General features: G+C 34.9%; 1 protein-coding gene across 4 annotated transcripts in view; it reads left to right on the top strand.

Annotated features, from left to right (window-relative positions):
- LOC139964773 (retinoic acid receptor alpha-like) overlaps nt 1-22,716 on the top strand; it is a 146,343-nt gene that overhangs the window by 92,170 nt on the left and 31,457 nt on the right. For 2 of the 4 annotated variants that reach the window (XM_071966725.1, XM_071966722.1), the window contains one exon: nt 20,341-20,637. In XM_071966725.1, the coding sequence (XP_071822826.1) occupies nt 20,481-20,637 (157 nt within the window). In that variant the 5' untranslated portion in view covers nt 20,341-20,480. Of the gene's footprint in view, nt 1-14,312; nt 15,016-20,340; nt 20,638-22,716 lie in introns of those variants that run through there. The other 2 variants (XM_071966721.1, XM_071966723.1) reach the window with 2 other exon arrangements.

The following is a 22,716-nucleotide window of genomic DNA, read 5'->3' as shown; positions in this document are numbered from 1 at the left end:
AATTTACCCTTTTGTTCAGTAAGTGATGCAAAAGACAGATTAGTCGGTGTGGGTGTAAATCATTAAGTGATGTAAGAGAGACAGAGATTAGTCCGGTGTAAATCCTCCCCACCTGGGCTGAGTCAAAGTCAAATCAACAATTGAAGGTGAAAGATGTATATATATTAATATAATATAATTATAATTAATTAATAATAATAATATTAATATTTATTATATATATTATAAAGATGTAATATATTTTCGAAGGTTATTTAATAGTATTATTATCAAATATTTAAAGCATTCTCAGCAGCCTACCTTGTCAAAGGAAGGCTGCTGAGGAGGCTGTATGCATGTAATGTAATGTAAATAAAATCTTATATAGCGCACTACGCACGATGCATCCGTGCGCTTTACAAACAATCTAGAATATACAATGACATAAAACATTAAATACAAAAAACAGTAAATACTGTACATATACCATCTACAGATATATACAGCAATATGAGATCGAAAAACAATTAATAGCACTCACTGGTGAAGAGTAAAGCGATAAAACAGATTGACTACAAAATCTACAATTTGAATGCTAAAAAAGTGAAACTTCCAATTGAAGCTAGAACCTAAAAACCAACACGTCAGAACATCATAAAATCTAAAAAATCCTAGAAACCATCATGATAGTGCTCTTGAAAGAGATGCGTTTCTCAGATGTGACTTGAAGGAGGTGAAGTCTGTGATCATGCGAATTCCAGGAGGCAGCTCTTTCCATAGATAAGGTACGGCGACCGAGATGTGGCATGATGCAGCCAGGCTGCGTGCATCATGCAGCCAGGCTGCGTGCATCATGCAGCCAGGCTGCGTGCATCATGCAGCCAGGCTGCGTGCATCATGCAGCCAGGCTGTGTGCATCATGCAGCCAGGCTGCGTGCATCATGCAGCCAGGCTGGGTAGGATGAAATTCTGTATGCTTGCAGTGCAGTTTTGACACAATTTTCACAAAATTTGTACTACTGGTGACTGCCAAGATATTCTTCTATACATTCTGTGATATCGATTCTGGCTTGCTGCAGGGCATTTTGCAGCTGCTTGCAAGCAATTCGTTTTTGACACAGTGCCTAAAACTAATTGCTACAAGTATTGATAATTTTGCATGGAGGTTATCTACCTACTACCCTTTACAAATTATTCTGAGAGATTAATTGAGGTCAGAGTCAGTCAGTTTTGAAACGAAATTGAAAAGTACATCAGTAGGTTTTGCCCCAAACATGTCAGTCGTTTCTAAAAGTTACTAGAAGTTTGCAAAAAAGTGCTCGTTCCTAGAATGGTGTGACTTTTCTTAATTATTCACGTATGTTGACAATTTTTACAAGACAATTGTGACAATTTATATGTCTCAGTGAGACAGAATGGCATTTGAGGGACGTACTAAATGGATGTCCAAGTTTGAGCATGATCTGGCCATTAATTGACTTTTATAGCATATTAGAAGGCAAAACCGAGGACCTTGAACTCATTATTCACTTCGCTCCTCGCTAACCTGTCTCCCCACAACCTTAGCACTCTCTTTCTACCGTGACTAGAATGAACGGGTAAACCTTTTAACACTCTACGCCCTCTACGACCGACCCCTCCAATGGTCAATGCCCTTCCTTCTACCAGGAGAGTGGAAACTTCTACCTTTGCTGACCAACATGTTTCCTTCCTAGCATATAATGATGGGCAATGAAGGATATTCTCAAGGAACAGGTACGGGAATATGACCGTAACCACACAGAAATATCTAAAGTACAGAATTGTATTGGTCAGTTGATGAAAAGATCAAATCGTTGTACGATTTTGTGGATGTAGTTTGAAGCAAAACATCAATTTGCTTTTCATAACTGTGGTTTAAAAAACTCTCCATGGTCAGTGTTTTTAGCCAGATATGGATTCATATATTATCAGCTGCAGAAATGTAATAATGATTTGTTTCTTCCGATACGATATTTAATAGATTCAAGCAGCTTTTTCCAGGTTTCGTCGCTACTTTTTTGGAAAAACTTTTCACCAAACTCTGACAAGCTTATACTCATACTATGGTTATACAGTGGTTATTACTGTGGTTGATCTACAACACCTTCAAACCCCTCCTAAATCTTGTTTTCATCAAATTAATTTTGAATAATTAATTAACGTACATGTTAATTACTGAGTTATTTATGAACTGATACCAATCATGAATAATGGAAAAAAAAAGATAGACAAAAAAAAGGGGAAAATATGTGATGAGATAAAGCAATGAATGTAAAGTAAGTAGTTTTGGGATTTAATATTTCCCAGAATCAACTCGATGGATGTTTAAACTTTAATTCAAATTCAAGTAATTTATGTTCTTTGTCTCTTTCCTTGTGTTATTTTTTATTGATGGTGACCTTGAAGTTTCATTTTACCAACGCGGTCGTAATAAGATCCAGTTTAAGTGTACTTTCAGCGAGTTTCACAGAAAATAATCCGGCTAAAGGCATTGAAGACTCGCCCCAAGCCGCGTGCCGCCCTGTGAAAAAGTTAACTTTCCGTTGCTTGCAAGTGAAGTTTTTCTCTTATCGCTACAAAATGCAGGCAGTAATGAAACGTGATACATTGTTATCTTTAGCTGGACCTGAGATATGTCCATCGCTGTATCGTTTGTACACTGTGCTGTGGGTATTGACCGTAGCTGTTTGTACTGACTGTACACTAGTGTCTAATTACCGACTGTAGCAAGCTGTGTGTGTATTTTCTGGGATCGATGGTGGTGTCTAACACTTCTGTTATACCTCATTCGAAACTAGGTCAGATTACCGGGTTTAGACGTTTCTTTTTGCGCGAGTCTACACACCCTTTAAAGTGGAGTCTAAATTTCGCCAGATGGCATAGAACCTTCCTTCATAACTCCTATTTGGATATACCAATTGATGTTTATGTTCTTTTTTCAGAGTGGAATGAAACCTTTGAAATATTAGCTTTTAATAGAGCAGGTAATTTGCATTAAGTAATAAGCCAATTTTCCAAGAAAACTGTCTGCATAGTTACTATAGTATTACTCAAAATAAAAGTGGAAAAATTTATTGGTAAAGCTTTTGAGTTACAATTTTTATTTTCATGTTTTTAATTTTCATGGATTGAAATTTATTCAGGGTGGCATTGATTAATTTTCTTTTCTTCTCCTTTAGATCAGGAAGAATGAAAAAAATGCTACAAAAATCTTCTCATAAAAACTTGTTTAATTCCCCCCGCCCCCATCAAGTTGAAGCATAATTTGAAAATTTAGGACGATCTTGAAATCTTTCTTCTTTTTTACTCTGGCATTTTTGTGATGAATCAGCAATCACACCTTAATAACATGTACGATAGATAGAATTGGAACAAAGAACGTTTCAATTATAGTACCAGTAAGATATCCTACTTCTAGTGGTCGATGAAATGAAAAAAAAAAAAAAAATCTTTCCACATTGAACCACATTGAGACAAGATTTTTCAGACATACTGGTATCTATTCAATAGACAAAGCCAAACACACTTGCAGTTGACTATTACAGTATTAGATCTGGAGCCATATTTCCCTCACTTATAATAATACCAACGCAATTAACATCGGTGTGTGTGTGTGTGTGTTAATCAGGTATTTCCATGGTACTGGCATTGCAATGACAGTTTAGATTCATGTAAATGATATGTGTGAAAGAAAGATAGATTTGTTACAAAGTAGAATTGCTATGTACTCTTGTAAGGTACTAGTGTCAAAAGTAGGAAGCTGAGGGGGCTGCAGCATCTTGCAGCCAGGCTGCGTAGAATGATTTTTTTTTGTTTTACTGTGCAGTTTCTCGCAATAGACACTACAGTTTCACCGCATAATAGACACACAGCTGGTCTGCCGAGATCATTTCTCTATTTCTTTCAATGATATTGATGGTGGTTTGGCCTGCATCTGTTGGTTGTGGAGGGTAGAATAAAAGGCAAGGGGAGGTTGGGGAAGGGGGGAGGATGGGTTGCCTGTCATATGCCTGTTGTACATCTTGCAAGAGTCACTCAAATGACTTTTCTCAAATGAATTTTGTCAAATGATTTTTTTTTCCAAATGAATTTAGGAAATCTATTCAATTTCCCTTTTCATCCAAAACAAATATTATTTTAAATTATGCAAATGAAGGCTAAGCTCACTAAACTAACATCTGCTACGCAAGGCTGTGGTAGGTCTATAGGCAAAATGATCTGTTCCAAGGTATCCACCATTCATGCTTTAAATAAGACCAGCTTCTTTAACTTTTTATTTTTTTTCAATCGTTGTTTTCCTCATTCCCACTTTGGAGCTTCCTATGAAAGCAGAGTTGCGTGTTTGGCCTCTACCACTTCCTTGGATTTTAGTGATAACCTGTTTAATTCGAGTGGAAAATAGACGTAACCGAACTGAATATTCAGTTGTTTGTTTCGTCAAATGTGAAATTGTCCCCAACAGTTTGTTCCTAATACGTATGCATGGTGAGATACGCTTTGACCGTAATAAATAACCACGTCACTTCCGAATACCCTCTTGAGTCAGTTTTTTTTTTTTTTTTAACGTTGCGGCCAGTGCCATTTTAGTTTCCATCAATTAAGGAAATCCTGCAAGACTGAAGCCACTCAGGAAATGACGACTGTACTCGTTCTGATATCCCCGAAAGGTCAGCTTCTTCATTTTTTTTTTTTAATTGATCCAACGTTTCAACGAGGTTTCTCTGCTCGTCTGGGAACTAGGCCTACTGGGAACGCTCTCTCCGCTGTTGTGACAATATTTGACATTTCTTTATTGTCACTCGAGTGAAGTTCAGTCACGATGATGGCGAGGAATTTTGAGTATTTTGTCCGTAAATCGGAAATTGTTTGCATCGAGAAATGTCTTGAAAAAAAAGAACGAGCAAACCAATTGTGGTATTTTCCTGCTATTTCCTGCATGACAAATGAGGTAGCTTGTATGGAAGTCTCTCTAATTCTATTGTTCCTGTTTTTTTGTTTTTTTCACCCATCTTTTTGGGTTGTTTGTTCCTCTCCCCTCCCCCCCCCTCCGATATCACCAGCCAGTGTGATTTCATTTCATCTGCGTTTGGGAAAGTAAAGATCTAATCCAACGTGATTATTCCACACTATTGTGTGGTTCATGTGTCCGTCTACATTGTTTACTATACACCAGTGGCGTAGGAAGGTACTTTTGAGTGGAGGGGCTGAAGACTGATGGCCGGCCTGGGGGAGGGGTTTAAGGGGAGGGGGTGTCCCCCTCCCCTTTGGAATTTTTTTGCATTTCCAGGTGGCCTCAGATGCAATTTGGTGCAATATAGCACACTTCAACTCCCACTCCATTTTGTAAAGAATTTTGCATTTTCACCTGGCCTTAAATGCAATTTGGTGCTCCAAATGAGATTTTTTTCTCATTTGGAAATGAAAAAGGGGTTTTCTGACTTGCGGAGCGGGGGGGCGGAATGATACTTCCGCCCCCCATATTTTTCACTGGGGGGCTGCCCCCCCGGTTCCTACTCCCTTGCTATACACTATGCAGTTAGTTTTTTTGTAAAAACTTTTATGACTTTCCTTATAGCCGTTAAGTTCAAAATTCTCATCGCAAGAAAGAGAAAAACAGAATTTTCGCACCTTGAATCGTTCTCCAACAGATCCCCTTACCTCCATAGTTTTGACTCACATTGCGTCTCTCTCTCTCACTTAAGTCTTCTCTGTCGTCATAAGTGCACAGGTTTATGTCAGTTTGTTAATGGGTGTCATATTTCTTGAGCAAACTTTCTGTTTGATAATGAAATATCTTTTGAGGACATCTATTTCCAAGGGAGGGATGGTTTCAGGAGGTGCGGGAGTGTGACATCTCCCCCCCCCTCCCCGACCACCACCACAACCTTTAGAACCACTGACAATAAATAAAAGCAATTATAAATATAGCCTGGCATTTAGACCTTACTTATATGGCCTAAATATGCCTTTAGGTTCACCATTTCACATCTAGAACCTTTTTTTTGTAGGGGAGGACTCCCATATACACCCTCCCTCCACCCTCCCTCCCCCCCACCCTCCCTCCTCCACTCCTCTTCCCACATGGCCTCAACAACCTGAGATTCATAACCACTCCTTTATAAAATCAATGACCGGCGATTGATTAGCATAATATATTTTTGCAGTGACCACTGACCAATATCAACTATATAGTACTGGTTTCATCAATAGATTCCATACTATAGACCATCTTCGTTTATTGTGTGGTAACGAATACCTGTGATGCTACATCATATTAAGGTTGGCTAATTCATAATGATCCTCAATAAGCTCTCATTGAAAGTACACAGGATTGTCAAGTTTGTGACCTGTGGAAGGTCACACAAAAAACAAAAAAAAAACAGTTATAAATACAACCTGACATTTAGACCTTACTTACACGGCCTAAATATGCCCCTCAGAAGGCACCATTTCACATCTAACACCTTTTTTGTATGGGAGGACTCCCATGCACACCCTCCACCCCCCTCCCATTCCCCACATGGCTTCAACAACCTGAGATTCATAGCCACTTCCCTTTATCCGCCTCTAATAATGCATAATATATTTTGCAGTGACCACTGACCAATATCAACTATATAGTACTGGTTTCATCAATAGATTCCATACTAAAGATCATCTTCGTTTATCGTGTGGTAACGAATACGTATATGATACTACATCATATTAAGGTTGGCTAATTAAGAATAATCCTCAATAAGCTCTCATTGAAAAGTACACGGGATTGTCAAGTTTGTGATCTGTGGAAGGTCACACCAAAGCAGGATGAATTTATTATTAAGCCATGGCTTCCAGACTCGCTTTGCTTACTTGGCCTACATTTCTGGGTCGGGATAATAGCAGAGGCCAGCATCCTTGTAAGTTCATTTGGGGAAGTAAATGTCTTGAACTCAACTGTCTGTGCGTCGTACAATGTCGTTCAGTTAACTAAGTATAAATCCTAATGTTAGTGAGTACAGACCTTCATTTGTCCTGTGTGGCTGCAAACTGATGACCTTGTGAGCATTGGACTGAGTGATGCTTGTACAGGCATCTCTCACCCCTACCTCACCCCATCCCCACCCCCACCCCCAAAATGGGGCTTTGTTATAGTGCAAGTCTAATGGTAACTATACAGTGATGCACTAATAGATTCAATATTACTAAGAATGAGATTGCAATTATTCAAACTGCTACTTATTTTCACTATAAAGTGAAGGTTTGCATACAAATAAGTTGTCACTCTTAACACTTTTCATAGAAATACAATATTGATTATATATGTTAAAAGTAAAAACAGAAATGTTGAAAGAAAGAGGGTGAAAAGAAAAAAAACTTTTACATTGCTTTTCTTTATGGTTGGGAATTAAATGGCAATTGAGACTAAATTTTAAGCACTATCTTTTTCTCTTAATCCACCAAAAGTTTCACCAGGAATGATGGTCAACTGAGGTATAAATGTCTAAGGTTTCCCAAATGGAACAATGAGGCACCAAATATTTACACTATAACCGATCTACGTGATCTTCAAATTAAAATCACAAAGAATCAGAAGAATTGATCTTTAACAAGGATTTGAATATTTGAATATAGATAGATAGAAACTTTATTGCCCTTTCAGAAAACAAAAACGGAAAATGATTTCCTGTCGACAGTAAACATAAGTGAATACAAACAGAGCCATACAAAAAACAAGCTATTAGTGAACGACTACGAGAATAAAACTAAATAAGCAGAACCAGAACTGTAACAGAAGCAGCACAGAGAGCTGCAAGTGACAGATCACACACTGTGGCCAGATCGCTTTGCACGCGAGTTAAACAAGTGTATTTGCCTCAGGTAAGAAAGAATTACGGAACCTGGACGTTTTAGTATTGGGCACCTGTAATCGTATCCCGGATCTGTTGAACATGAGACTGTAAAAAGGGTGTGTATGATCTTCTTTGATATTATTATCTCTTTTGAGTGTCATAATTTGATGATGCGTAGATTTCCCAGCGATGAAAGAAGCTGAAGAAGTTTTCAATGAGAACTGAGTGTTTGTCTTCTTTCGTCGTTGGTCTCTGTTTAACCCTCAAATTTTTGAAGTTTGCTTCGTATTTCTTTCATTCCTGTTACGTGTCGTATGTATCCGTTTCTTTGCTTGTTTATCAGATCTGTTAAACGAGCATCGACATTTCCAAACATTTACCTTTCCTTTTCCTGGTAAATCGAACAGATTTTCCTGAAAAAGAGAAAAAAAAGGGAAGAAAATAAAATAAACAAGAGTTAGAGTGTCAGTGGTTGACGACACTGCGTCACTTCCCTTAATTTGTTTGTCACAATACAAACTATAATCTCTAGTACGTAAGATCCTGATATTACGAAAGTAAAATAGATCTTGTGTAACCTAATTATGTTGTGTGTTTAGTTTACATGAGAGAAAACCCTGGCACATATTGTCACAGTCTCCATGGTAACAGCATTTAATTCTATCAACAACTCTAATATATACACTTAAGGCAAAAGTACATGATGATTAATTAACTGACCAATCATATGTGTTTTCTGCAAGGACTAACTGAAGCAATTGCAATGCAATAAAATATTCAATACATTACAATGCAATATACAATACAGTACAGTACAATGCCTTATAAAACAATGCAATACAGTATAGTATAGTATACTATAGTATAGTATAGTACAGTATATATGTACAATGCAATAAAATACAATACAATATACAATGCAATATACAGTATGATACAATACAATACAGGACACGAATTTAATACAATGCAATATACAATATAATACAGTACAATATAATGCCGTATAAAACAATGCAATACAGTTTAGTATGGTATACTATAGTACAGTATAGTACAGTACAATACAATGCAATAAATACAATACAATATACAATGCAATATACAGTATGATACAATACAGTACAGGACACAAATTAAATACAATGCAATATACAATATAATACAGTACCATATAATGCCTTATAAACAATACAATACAGTATAGTATAGTATACTATAGTATAGTATAGTACAGTATATATGTACAATGCAATAAAATACAATACAATATACAATGCAATATACAGTATGATACAATACAGTACAGGACACAAATTAAATACAATGCAATATACAATATAATACAGTACCATATAATGCCTTATAAACAATACAGTATAGTATACTATAGTATAGTATTGTACAGTATATATGTACAATGCAATAAAATACAATACAATATACAATGCAATATACAGTATGATACAATACAGTACAGGACACAAATTAAATACAATGCGATATACAATATAATACAGTACCATATAATGCCTTATAAACAATACAATACAGTATAGTATAGTATACTATAGTATAGTATAGTACAGTATATATGTACAATGCAATAAAATACAATACAATATACAATGCAATATACAGTATGATACAATACAGTACAGGACACAAATTAAATACAATGCGATATACAATATAATACAGTACCATATAATGCCTTATAAACAATACAATACAGTATAGTATAGTATACTATAGTATAGTATAGTACAGTATATATGTACAATGCAATAAAATACAATACAATATACAATGCAATATACAGTATGATACAATACAGTACAGGACACAAATTAAATACAATGCAATATACAATATAATACAGTACCATATAATGCCTTATAAACAATACAGTATAGTATAGTATAGTATACTATAGTATAGTATAGTACAGTATATATGTACAATGCAATAAAATACAATACAATATACAATGCAATATACAGTATGATACAATACAGTACAGGACACAAATTAAATACAATGCAATATACAATATAATACAGTACCATATAATGCCTTATAAACAATACAGTATAGTATAGTATAGTATACTATAGTATAGTATAGTACAGTATATATGTACAATGCAATAAAATACAATACAATATACAATGCAATATACAGTATGATACAATACAGTACAGGACACAAATTCAATACAATGCGATATACAATATAATACAGTACCATATAATGCCTTATAAACAATACAATACAGTATAGTATAGTATACTATAGTATAGTATAGTACAGTATATATGTACAATGCAATAAAATACAATACAATATACAATGCAATATACAGTATGATACAATACAGTACAGGACACAAATTAAATACAATGCGATATACAATATAATACAGTACCATATAATGCCTTATAAACAATACAATACAGTATAGTATAGTATACTATAGTATAGTATAGTACAGTATATATGTACAATGCAATAAAATACAATACAATATACAATGCAATATACAGTATGATACAATACAGTACAGGACACAAATTAAATACAATGTGATATACAATATAATACAGTACCATATAATGCCTTATAAACAATACAATACAGTATAGTATAGTATACTATAGTATAGTATAGTACAGTATATATGTACAATGCAATAAAATACAATACAATATACAATGCAATATACAGTATGATACAATACAGTACAGGACACAAATTAAATACAATGCGATATACAATATAATACAGTACCATATAATGCCTTATAAACAATACAATACAGTATAGTATAGTACAATACAATATACAATGCAATATACAGTATGATACAGTAAAGGACACAATACAATGCAGTATACAACATAATACAGTACAATGCAATATAATACAGTGCAATATAATGTAATACAAAACAATACAATACAATATACAATGCAATAGAATGCACTATAATATGATACAATACAATGCAATATACAATGCAATATACAATACAGCACAGTACAAGGCAATATAACACAGTACAGTACAATGCAATACAATACATAACATTACACTACAATACAAAACAATAAAATACAGTACAATATATACAATGCAATGGAATGCAATATAATATGATATAATGCACAATACAATGCAACATATAATATAGTACAATGCAATACAACACATTACAATAAAAAACAATAAAATAAAATACAATACAATACAATACAATGAACAATACAATATACAATGCAATAGAATGCAATATCATGTTATATTGCACAATACAATGCAAAATACAATGCAATATACAATACAGCACAGTACAAGGCAATATAACACAGTACAATGCAATACAATACATAACATTACACTACAATACAAAACAATAAAATACAGTAAAATGCAATAGAATGCAATATAATATGATACAATGCACAATACAATGCAATATACAATATATATAGTACAATGCAATACAATACATCAATACAAAACAATGAAAGACAGTATAATACAATACAATATACAATGCATTAGAACGCAATAGAATGCAATATCATGTTATATTGGACAATACAATGCACAATATAATGCAGTATACAATATAGTACAATGCAATATAATACAATACACAATATAATATACAATACAATATACAATATGATACAATTTAATATACATTACAGTACAATACAATATGCAATGCAGTACATTATAATACAATGCAACTATACTTCACTTCAGAAGTGGTACGTCTTGCTCATCACAGTACCAGCAATAATTAGCAAAAGTACAAATCACTCAAAGTTTTCTAGGAATATTCCTCTTATAAGACTCTGCATTTACAAGGAAAAAGTGTTGTGAATTTCCAGTTATACCAGAGCTGCTTTAAATAAGTATCAATGTGTGTATTGTGAATGTGAAATATTCTGTGCTGTAAGATTAAGCTGGCTGTTATATGTGACACATGAATGTTTAGAAAACTCTAATCTAACTAACTTGGGTGGATTTATGTATAGGGACATTTATTTTGATATGTTGTAAACAATTGAAAAGAAGCACTGCTATCAGTTTCAGATTGTATTTCTACAACACTTTTTATACTGAGTTCAAACATGACCCTTGATACGATACATTGATTAAAGTGACTGGATTAGTAAGTCTAGCAAACATACCATTAGATCAGTTCCTAAGGTGGTATGGAACACAAATCACAATGAGGGGGAGGGGGGAGGTGAGGCAAACCTCAACATTTTGATGGTCTCAAATGACAAGTTTAAAATGCGTTGCAAAAAAAAAATTCAATGACAAATGTTGTTGAATGTTTAAACAAAGGTGCTCTTTTGTTTATATGACCTTAAAACGAACCTGTTTCTATTGTGTAATTAGAATAAATTAAACAATGGATTAATGTTAACAATAATGTTAACATTTAGTATGTCTGCTCCCAATAGGGAGCAGATGACGTCGTGGATTTAAGCCTTTTAACGGAGCATCCCAGCAAGTATAAGTTTATTTTTTAAAGGGGAATATCTAGAAAACCAGAATTAGCTAGAGAAACAAATAACTACCTAAATATGTTTTCTTGGACTGTAATATATCAAGATTAAAAGTATATGCCTTTATTTACTGTCATATTCTTAATAAAAATGTAACAGCATGTTCATTACCTCTATAATAATCTTATCAGTTTGGCTGCATAAATTCTTTTGTATCTAGGCTTGGTACAGTAAATAGTATTCAAGATAGTACCAGGGGATACGAAGGACTTTCTAGGCCACACACACCCCTTTAACTTTCGTTTATAAAAAAAAATAAGTTCTCAAAGGAGGATGTGTTTATCAATATTATTGAGGCGTTCCCATTAAACATTTAAATGGGTCTCACAGCATGTCACATACTGAGCATAAATCTGTTTATCTCTCAGGGAATACTTAAGTGCTCAAATATTGTTGTGCAATTTTTGAAGGCTGTGATTTTTTCTTTTTATTGTGCTATTCATGTCAACATAAAAAATAAAAAATAATTGTCCCTTTTTTTTTTTTACAAATATGATTGTATATTTTTAATACCTTTATAGCAATTTTCCCAATTTGGCTTAACTTTTTGCTATGAGTTACTGGATAAATTGTTTGATGATGTTTTGTGTCATAAAATTTCAGAATAAGGCCCATTTTATGGGTAAGAAACTTGTTCCATTGTTGTTCCATTACAATGCAGCTCATTAACCTGTAACTGAACTAATCCTCATTTTTACCTAGATACACTTCGCTCCTCTCCTATATATGTCCCCAATATATATCTATCTATCTATCTATCTACATATATTTATACCATTTACAGTAAAGCATTTCCAATTTCACAGATGGCAAAACATGTAACTGTACTCACTTTCGCATTGTAAGGAACATTATGCTATGTATTGACAATGGAATGTAGGAAACCTTAAAAATAAAAAATAATAATAATTGACATAGTGACTAGAGTTTGTGTGGAAAATGCAACATTTACTGTCATCGATCACAAAAATCCTGCTCTTTAACTACTGCTTATGACTTTGCGATATTTTCATGCTTAAACATGTTTCATATCATGTTGATTAATAGTGTTAAATCCATGGACAGCAAAAAGTTCCACAAAGAAAGGAAACCACCCCCTCCTCCCACCCCCCCCCCCAAAAAAAATTACCAAACAAAATAAGGTGATATCCTGACATTTCATTGAAAATGTTTTTTTCTTTTTTTTTCCATCTTCTCTCTAGCTTTTCACTATACCTACCCTTTAACAGCCTCCAATTTTGTTTTAACTTTTTTTTTTTTTATTATTACTTTTTTTTTAATGGTTGTATGCAGCCTGCTTTCAAACATCCATATATGAACTACTTTTATAGTCTCTACTGCTTTTACTTCAGCCCTAATTAAACTCTTCTACCTAAGAGAAGCCAACCAAACAAAAGGTTTCACCTATAAACATACATATATGTGTAAATATGTAGATATATATAAGAACCAGTCTGCCTTTCACTCTCTCTCACCACAATGTAAATCTTGCCGCAATGTGAGCGGGGAATTTCCCAGAAATGTTTGTTGGGGGAAATCTTGGAAGTAAGTAGGTCTATGTACAGTGAAATGCACACACACAGTATCCTAATCAGTTAGCTCTGTGTGTGACGTCACCGAGGACAAGTTCATTATCAGCGTAGGTTTGTGATGTATTAACACTTTCTTGTGTATACAAGAGCTCTCTCTCTCTATCTGTCTGTGAGCAGCTCTCTCCACCCACACACACACACACGCACTACACACACAACAAAAACAGTCATCGGTGAACCAGCCAGTACAGAGCAACAGCAGCACAGACAGTTTACTATATGGAGTCTTAGCTGCGTGTGTTCTACAAACTCTGGGAATTGTTGGCATTTGTTACAAGATTATTATTATTATTATGATACAATATAATAATAACTGTGGAAGAAGTTATATAATTAGGCCGCCATATTTTTGTCAGTCTTTTGCGTGAGGTCTAAAGCCTTAGTTTTTTTGATACTAATTGGCTCTGGTTGTTTAATGATTGCATAGGAGAGTTTCATCGAGTGTGGTTCTCTTTTGAATTCAGTCCTGATCTGTTTGACCATGGTAACGTGTGTTGATTAGCTTTTCAAGGTTACCGAGTCACCTTCGAATTATTCTGCCTGCTTTAGATGCTTGAATCAGAGTGTGTCGAGACAATAGATGACGTTTCTGGTCGAAATATTTGTCGGAATCTGTATCTGCTCTCCGTATTTAAAGAAGCTATAAATAACCCGGTTCTTCTTCCTCCTTGTTTCTTTTTGTGTTTTTTGTGTGTTTTTTGGTGACGGTTCCAGTTCTACTTGGATCCCTTTTATAGTGAAATAAGCTTTCTACCTTTTGCTACTCTTTGGAAAGACAAAAAACAACAGTTGTGTGATTTTCTTCTTCTATACTTTGTGTTTGGAGAAGGATAAAGAGAAAACTAGTTCAATCGAAAGCTTCTGGTTTTATCCGTCCGAGACAAAATTGGGCGTCTTGAAGTTCCAACATGTACCCAGAATTAATGGATGATTATTTTGTGGAAACTGTGAGTCCGTACAGCAAGATGTACGTTGCGTCTGGAAACATCATGGATTTTTATCAATGTATGTTAATAATCTCCTCTTTCGTCGTTTATTCTTTTCTTTTCTTTTTTTGTATCTCGTCATAACTTTACGATCTAGCGCTAACAACCTCTGCTTGGTGTCTTTGATGTCCTATGTTAAATGTGACTTTGATGCCGACTAGATGTTACAATGAAATGAATAGTTTTAAATATCATTTAAAGATTGAGAAATAGATACTAAAGTATTCATGAATATTTATGATCGAGTCGCGATAAATGTCAAAGCCTTGCGATCTTTCCGCTTCACTGAATCGATTATGGGCAACTTGTGGAGAGGCATATGCCAGCTGTCATTCCCAAAATGTAATCGATTTTGGTTATAAATTTGTAGCCTATCATTTTCTCAAGTTGACTTCGTATTCTGGCATTCCTCCCTGTCCCCCTTCTGTGCCCCCCTCCCTGTCCCTCTCTCCAGCCATCTCCATCCATCACTAGTACTTGACCAGTCTTGATAGAATGCAAATGTTTATAATTATAATAATAATATTTAATGATCCATCGGTAAAGAAACGTTAACACATTTTCTAAGTCCTGTAAAGAAAGCCATCCAGCGTTTTCTCATCATCAAGGTTGTAATAATTAATATCTTTTAGCTTTGCTCTTAACACATATATAGCCTTTGGTCGTCGTGACGGGTTAACCTTATTTCTTTGAATTTTCATCAGAGTTGTCAGTGGATTGAAAGACGGTATCGCATCATCATGTCACGTTTCTGAAACTGTGACCTATTTCAATATTTAATGTTCAGCAAAATACTCAAGGAGCGCGAGCAGACATGTTAAAAAAATCATCCATTCCTTTTCATGTTACATTTACACAGTGTCTGTCAAAATTCCATCGCTACTGGCAATGGATGCAGTTATAAAACAGAAATGACATTTGGTCTGACATATGACCTTTCACCACAGTTGTCTCATAATGTTTCAGACAGTGAGGCCCTTCTTAAAGGGATAACTCAGACACAAGAAAAATAGTAGTGATCAATATCAAGCAATTGACTCAAGGAATATCAGTTTCAGGTTACAATTTTTGCTTCCAAGAAATTGCCCATTTATTATTATTATTATTATTAATGGTTAGAAACAGTTCATAGATATCTAGTGAATGATTTAAGATAATTGCAGTAAAACCATAATGACTTCCAGCCCCTTACAAATTAAAGGGCTGAACATTTTTATTTTTTGGTTGGCAATTTTACTATAAAAACAACAATAATATGAAAAAGGATTACAGAACTTGTTCAAATGTTACTCAATTTTATCATTTTTACACAAAATGAAGCTTAATGATCCAGTAGTTAATATATCTGATATTTCATCTTTAAAACTTTTTCCACCAGTCCATTTTGATATGAATATTATCTATATCAATGTTTCAAAATGATAAGACTCTTAATATGCCAATATTTTTTCCATTACACTTGACTATGTGTTCAAGCTTAAGTGAGCACCTACACAGGTAATGGGAGTTTTTGTTATGGATTGTAAAATCTATCAAAAAATTAGATAACAAAATCAACTTAAAGGAGAGCTGCTCATTAGTAAATGTCACCGAGATCGGTCGGCGAGTCATATGACATTTTGTGGTCATCAAGTAACATCAATTGGAATGGATTTTTAATTTGTCAAGAAATGTCAAAAGGTGTTGGAATTTGCCCTTGGGTTCCCTGTTGTTTATGAAAAGTTAGAAAAGTATTATTTTTACAGTAATTTGAATTTACAAAGCAATAGATTTAGAACATAAAAAAGATTTGTCTGGGAGTTTCTATATGCAGACAATATGTCATTATTATTAGCAGAGGGAGAACATTCAGTCTACTGTACATGGCAATATATACACACCACCACCAAAAACAATAGGAGTCTTGTACTCAATTTGATGTATCCACACACCAAGTATAGTCAGTTGGGGTAAAAAAAAACAAGGGGGTAGTTGGGGTAAAAAAAAACAACCCCTTTTTATAGCAGGGGAATATTTAGCCAAAGTTCCAATTTATTTTGGGTGACAGTCCTATATGTCTAGTTTATTATTATATAATTTCTGGAACTCTATGTCACTTCGCTGCCAATCACCGCTTCATCGAATCAAGCGAATGCTAAAATAGCAAAATTTGAAGTTTGTACCACATATCCGAAACTTTCTCCTGCATACCCAGCTTATATGATGTGGAGATTATTCCAGCAGTTACAGCATAGCAGTTAGTGATATTACACTCCCCCATGGTAGAATTACTTCAACTTCATTTACGCTTCATGGGGGGGCCTTGTTTTTTTTTACCCCCAAAAAATGATGCGAATGGGGTAAAAAAAACAAGTCCTTTTCCGGCTTCAATGTACTCCCTATTTTGCCCGAATGGTTAAATTTTTCCATAATGTTGATTTTAGAGGTTAGGCAAATAGTTTTCATGTCTGTCATGTGTCAAAAATGTTAAATAATTGGGCAGAAGTAACTGAAATTGGCTCAACTCTAATGTTTCTACTATATTACACCACATTTGTGTAGCATCATATACACACTGTACAGTATGAATATGGCTGAGCATGACATATGACACGAGCCATCCATAATTACGAATTAAGACAATTTCACACTTTTTTTCCTTTTTCATGTAAAGGTAGTAGCTCATACTTAGATGTAATTATATGCAAACATGAGTTTAAGATACATTCATGAAGAAAATAGCTGTTTTCTAGCACTGTTTTTTTTTACCCCGGCATTGTTTTTTTTTACCCCGAATTAAGCAAATTTTGGGGGTAAAAAAAAAACAACATTTTTCTCAAAAAATGACACTTTCCATTAACAAAAAAGTTATTTTTGTTAGATTCTCTTTAAGAGAATCCCACTCCACACACTTGAACATTGGACCGAAACAATACCTCTTACTCATCAATTTTTAGAGCAAACTTTAGGTAAATTGTTTTTTTTTACCCCACTTGACTATATTAGAAGAGTATCCATGATTCCTACCTTGAGATATCATCTTTAAAGGTTTTCAGAGTTTGACCTCTTGTTACCTCATGTGACCCTTGACCTGCACTACCACCAACAAGATTTGTGTACTCAATATGGCAAATCCATGTATACCATGTATGAGAAGTATCCATGATTCCTATATACCCTGTTTTCAAGCTGGGCGTCACACAAACATACACGCACACACCACCATCATGACTGCATTGCTTACGACACTCATCAAAACCAAAAAGAGAGGGTCGTTTGAAAATTGGCTATTAAAATTTACCCGTTTTATTGTTTCCCCAATATTATCGGGAATAAAGATGGAAGATGTTATTAAAATGGCACTTGCAGAATAATTTTGATTGAAGCAGTAGGAAAGGGTAAAAAAAAGGAAGAAAGAAAGGGATAAAGGGAAAAAGGTGACCCAAGTTAATAAAAGAATTATTATAGACTTATATCAGGTTCATTAATCCTTCAAATATATTTAAGGTTTTTTGTTTCCTTTCCAGTATATCTATCAGACCTCACACTTAATGAAGTTGCAATAAGTTCAGACTAGGCTGATGTGTCTGATAACTGTTTAAGTTAACCCTATTATCACCATTGTTGTATAAATGGTAGTACATTGTACTTGGTAAAATCCAGAGCATATTTATACTGGCACTGGGCCTGCTCTTTTCTTGTTTAACTTGACTTTGTCATGTGATTTCTGTGAACTGCTAAGAGGAAACAACAAACTGCCAAACCACACAGTAGTAGTCAGTAGTAGTAGAGTGTGCAAAGAGCTCACTAAAGAGAGTTAGCCAGCCTTCCTATGTGGTTGAGGGGGGGGACAGGAAAGGTCACAAAGGGTCACAAGCAGCTCCAGGAAAAAGAAGCAACTGCATGTAGTACCTACCATCTGGTGTGGTACCATGAGCAGGGACTTTGATCGGTGATTGTCTGAAATAATTTACTGTGTTTATTTATCGTTGATTGATTTGAGCAGTTGTTATAGTTCCCTTGGCTTTCAGGGTGAGTTCCACAGATGAATCAAAGCAAAAAAGTAGTATAGCAAAAAAATATATATGAAAGTATGAAAATTTACTGGGTTGTATCCAGAAATACCAGGAAATTATTGGTGAGGGTTTAGTGCTTGCCATTTCAATCCCAGCAGCACCTGTTTATATAGTGAGTTATTGTTGTGAAGTTTAAGATAGTTTAGACTGAAAGGTTCCCTTCCCACCTGTGAAAGACAAATAATTTGCTTCAAACATTACAGAAGAAAAGCTGTGCAGTCTATAACTTAAAAAGATATCTTCCATACCATGCTAATGGCAAAAAACAGTGCATGCAATGGTGATGTCTGTGTGTGTGTCTCTGTATGTGTCTTTATGTGTGTTTGTATGACACCTGCTTTGATGAACTTCAGGTTTGGATTGTTAATCCCTCTGCTTTGTATAAGAATTGACATTGGTTCAGAGATGGAAGGCCATTTGTGGTCAATAGAGGTCGTAGACTGCTAACCTTATCTACCGTAATAAAGTCCAATAACAAACGGGTGGCTGAACTTTCGTATTTCTGTTTTTGTGTGCGTGCGTGCGTTATTCATAATATACTTTCACTTTTTCACAATTAACTTGGGCAGTTAAATGATAAATAGGAACGGATTCGATTTTGATTTAATTCGGTTGCATTATTAGAACGATACTCATTAATACATAATTTGTTTACTGTACTCAACAATATCTGAGTTTAGAGCTTATGATTTTACTTCTGTATTAAAAGCTGCATTTTGACTGAGTTGGGTTATAACAGTTCATATCATTCTGATCCAGAGGCGTAATATTATTACAGGTGGTTTGATGTCCCTGTAACTATAAAAAGAACTATCTGTGTATTGTTTCAAGGATTTGTTGCCTACAGCTCCTAATCAGTGAATAATTAAGGAAACTCAATCAAGAAATGACAAGTTTGCATCCCGCAGATTTAGTGTCGTGTTTTATTTTCGGTAATGACACAAACGCTTGAAGTGTTTTGTCAAATTTTGTTTTGACCGCAATCCTTTCTCTTGATAAAATTGATGGATGAAAGCCACAGACTGTGCATGTTACATACCTTACTCTTCCCTCGATAGCTTAACATTGCCTATGTCACCGACAAAACCTTGACGTTCGAACCGATAATCCAGCAGCTTTAAGAATAAGCCAAAATGTCATCCTCCCTCTGTTTTTCAAAGTCTTCCAGTAGAAAACCTGCGTGAAGGAATCGACAAGACACCGCACTAAAACATCTTATTTACATTTCCGACTGTAAAAAATACGTCAATTTCCTTTATTTGATATTTATTTAATTTTTTTTTTTGCAGCCAAACTAGCTGATCATGAGAATCCCCATCCTTCTCCAGTAAGTTCTCCTTACCAGACAGCCAACAGCGACTGGGCCAACCTGAAATTCAAACTAGAGAAGCTCTCCTCCCCTATCCCGTCCCCCACCCCATCCATCATCATGCAGTCCCCGATCCACACAGGGATGGTCATGACCCCCTTCTCCTCAGCCAACCTACCCCCATCGCCGGTCGGGAGCAGCGGAAAGGTCGACTCGCCTCCCGGTCAGCTATCAGTCAAACAAGAGATGGATTTAAATATGAACCTCAGCCCAGGTGGTAAGTAATTGTATTATGCTCGTTTCCATGGTATCCTGGCAGCGGGACAAACTCTCGTCTCTCTGTTTTCGGAATGGATTTACTTTCGTAATTGGTGGTAATTACGTTCGTTGAATATTTGGAACTTCAACCCAGTTTTGAAATGGGTCAAAGTTTTGATTTTCAAAAAAGCTAAGAATTCAAAAAATATATATATATAAATATATAATGCGATTTTTAAGCAGTAGTGTTGATGTGCACTTCTCAGTTTGGTTATAATTCCGTGGTGGGTTTTCAGTTCCTGATTCCCTCCCAAAAAACTGGTCCAAATTAGTATTGTGTCCAACTTAAAAGTCATGTTAAGAAGAATGATTTCATTCCAGTAAATAAACTTAAAAAATCAAGATATGTAAAATACATTGGTCACATTGACAAAAGTGTTGGCCAAAGATTATATAGTGCCCACCACTATATCCTTGACAATATTCCTAGGCCCCCCCTCCCCACACTACCATATTTGTTCTTGATCCCCCTTTCGGGAATCATCCTGACCATGCAAGGGCGATCAAGAACCAAAGCCGCGACAGTGAATTGTAAACTGAATCGTCATCATGACCGTTTCACGATTGAGTAAATGTCCTCTTGTCCTCATGGTTGTTCCACCTTGCTTTCTCAAATGCAGACATGTCCAAGTTCAGCTTTATTACCTCTCCGAGTGGGGGGGGGGGCGGGGACAGGATCCTGCTTGCCTTCTCAAATGTGAAGGAGGCTTTATCGCTACAGCCACTTAAATTGCTAAGTCTCAGCCCTCAGATATGTTAATGGTCATTTCCCCGAAAAAAAACTGCAAGTGGTTTATAATAGAAATCCAATTTTTTTTACCGGATAGCATTTGTGGTTTTAAAGGTCTTACAAAATTTATCAAATTTCTGCCTGAAGGTCATGCTTTGGTAGTGGTTTTAAGGGTTTGATGCATTATCAGTCGATGTTATAACCTCCTGAGTCAAACACCCGGGTTTTAAAACAAAGCAACTTTTTACCTGCTTTCTTTGAGTAACCACTGTCAAGAAAAAGCAAAGGTTTCATCTTTTGTGGAGTAAAATAACCCGCCCCCCCCCTCATCCAGCAGTTAACAAACTGTGGCAGACCAATCTCTAATGATTTTAAAAACCATAAATTGACACAAGTTGTTCAAATATGAACATTGAACTTCTGTATGAATCATGTTTCCATACCTGACAGGGAGGCTAGTTATATCGATTCAAAGGTACCTGTTTAGATAGCCGCAGCCCAGGCGATAAAACAGGATTTCTCGGAATCCAAAATGTTAGTCAGTTAATCAGTGATGAGGTGAGGTCTTTGCTCCCAGATATTGTCAAAATTTGTAGCTAGAGAAAGGAATATTAGTACCAAAATATGCTTATTTCATTTTGAAGTTTAAAGCAGTGGTTTTGTCTTTTCGTTGACAAAAGTTTCTGCAAAGTTTGCTAAAAAGAGGAGTGCACATATAGATCCTTGTTTGATCCTGATGGATCAATTGATAAGCCATCCTTCCTTTTTTAACCACTCAAGATCAAATTCGCAATATTTTGTCACTCTGAAACTTTAAACAGTTAGCGTTTTTAGACATTTGCGTTCACTGCAACTTCCAGTAAACCTCTCAGTTATTTCAAATGAACACTACACAGTTTTCAATAGCTATAAATATATAGATATATATATATATATATCTATAAATATATATATATATATATATATATATATAAATATATATTTAAATATATATATATATAGATATAGAATAAAGATACACATATTTTATATATATACATATATATATAGGTATATATAATTTAAATATATATTTATATATAATTTCATATAGATAGAGATATGTATGAAATATATAGTAAATTAATGAAACATTAAGGCAAGAGAGATGGTCGAATTAGGCTTATCAATATGCTTTTCACGCATTTGAAAAGCAAAGATTTTGGCCAAGTTTGAGCTGTGCGAAAGATACGAAACTGTTTATTTCGTTTCCATTTCTGAAAATCAAAACAGGAAATTTGAAACCATCTTTTCTCTTATCAACCCAAA

This window comes from Apostichopus japonicus, chromosome 23 (genome assembly GCF_037975245.1).
Source record: "Apostichopus japonicus isolate 1M-3 chromosome 23, ASM3797524v1, whole genome shotgun sequence".
NCBI lineage: Eukaryota > Metazoa > Echinodermata > Holothuroidea > Aspidochirotida > Stichopodidae > Apostichopus > Apostichopus japonicus.
This window is presented reverse-complemented; position numbering and strand designations above follow the sequence as displayed.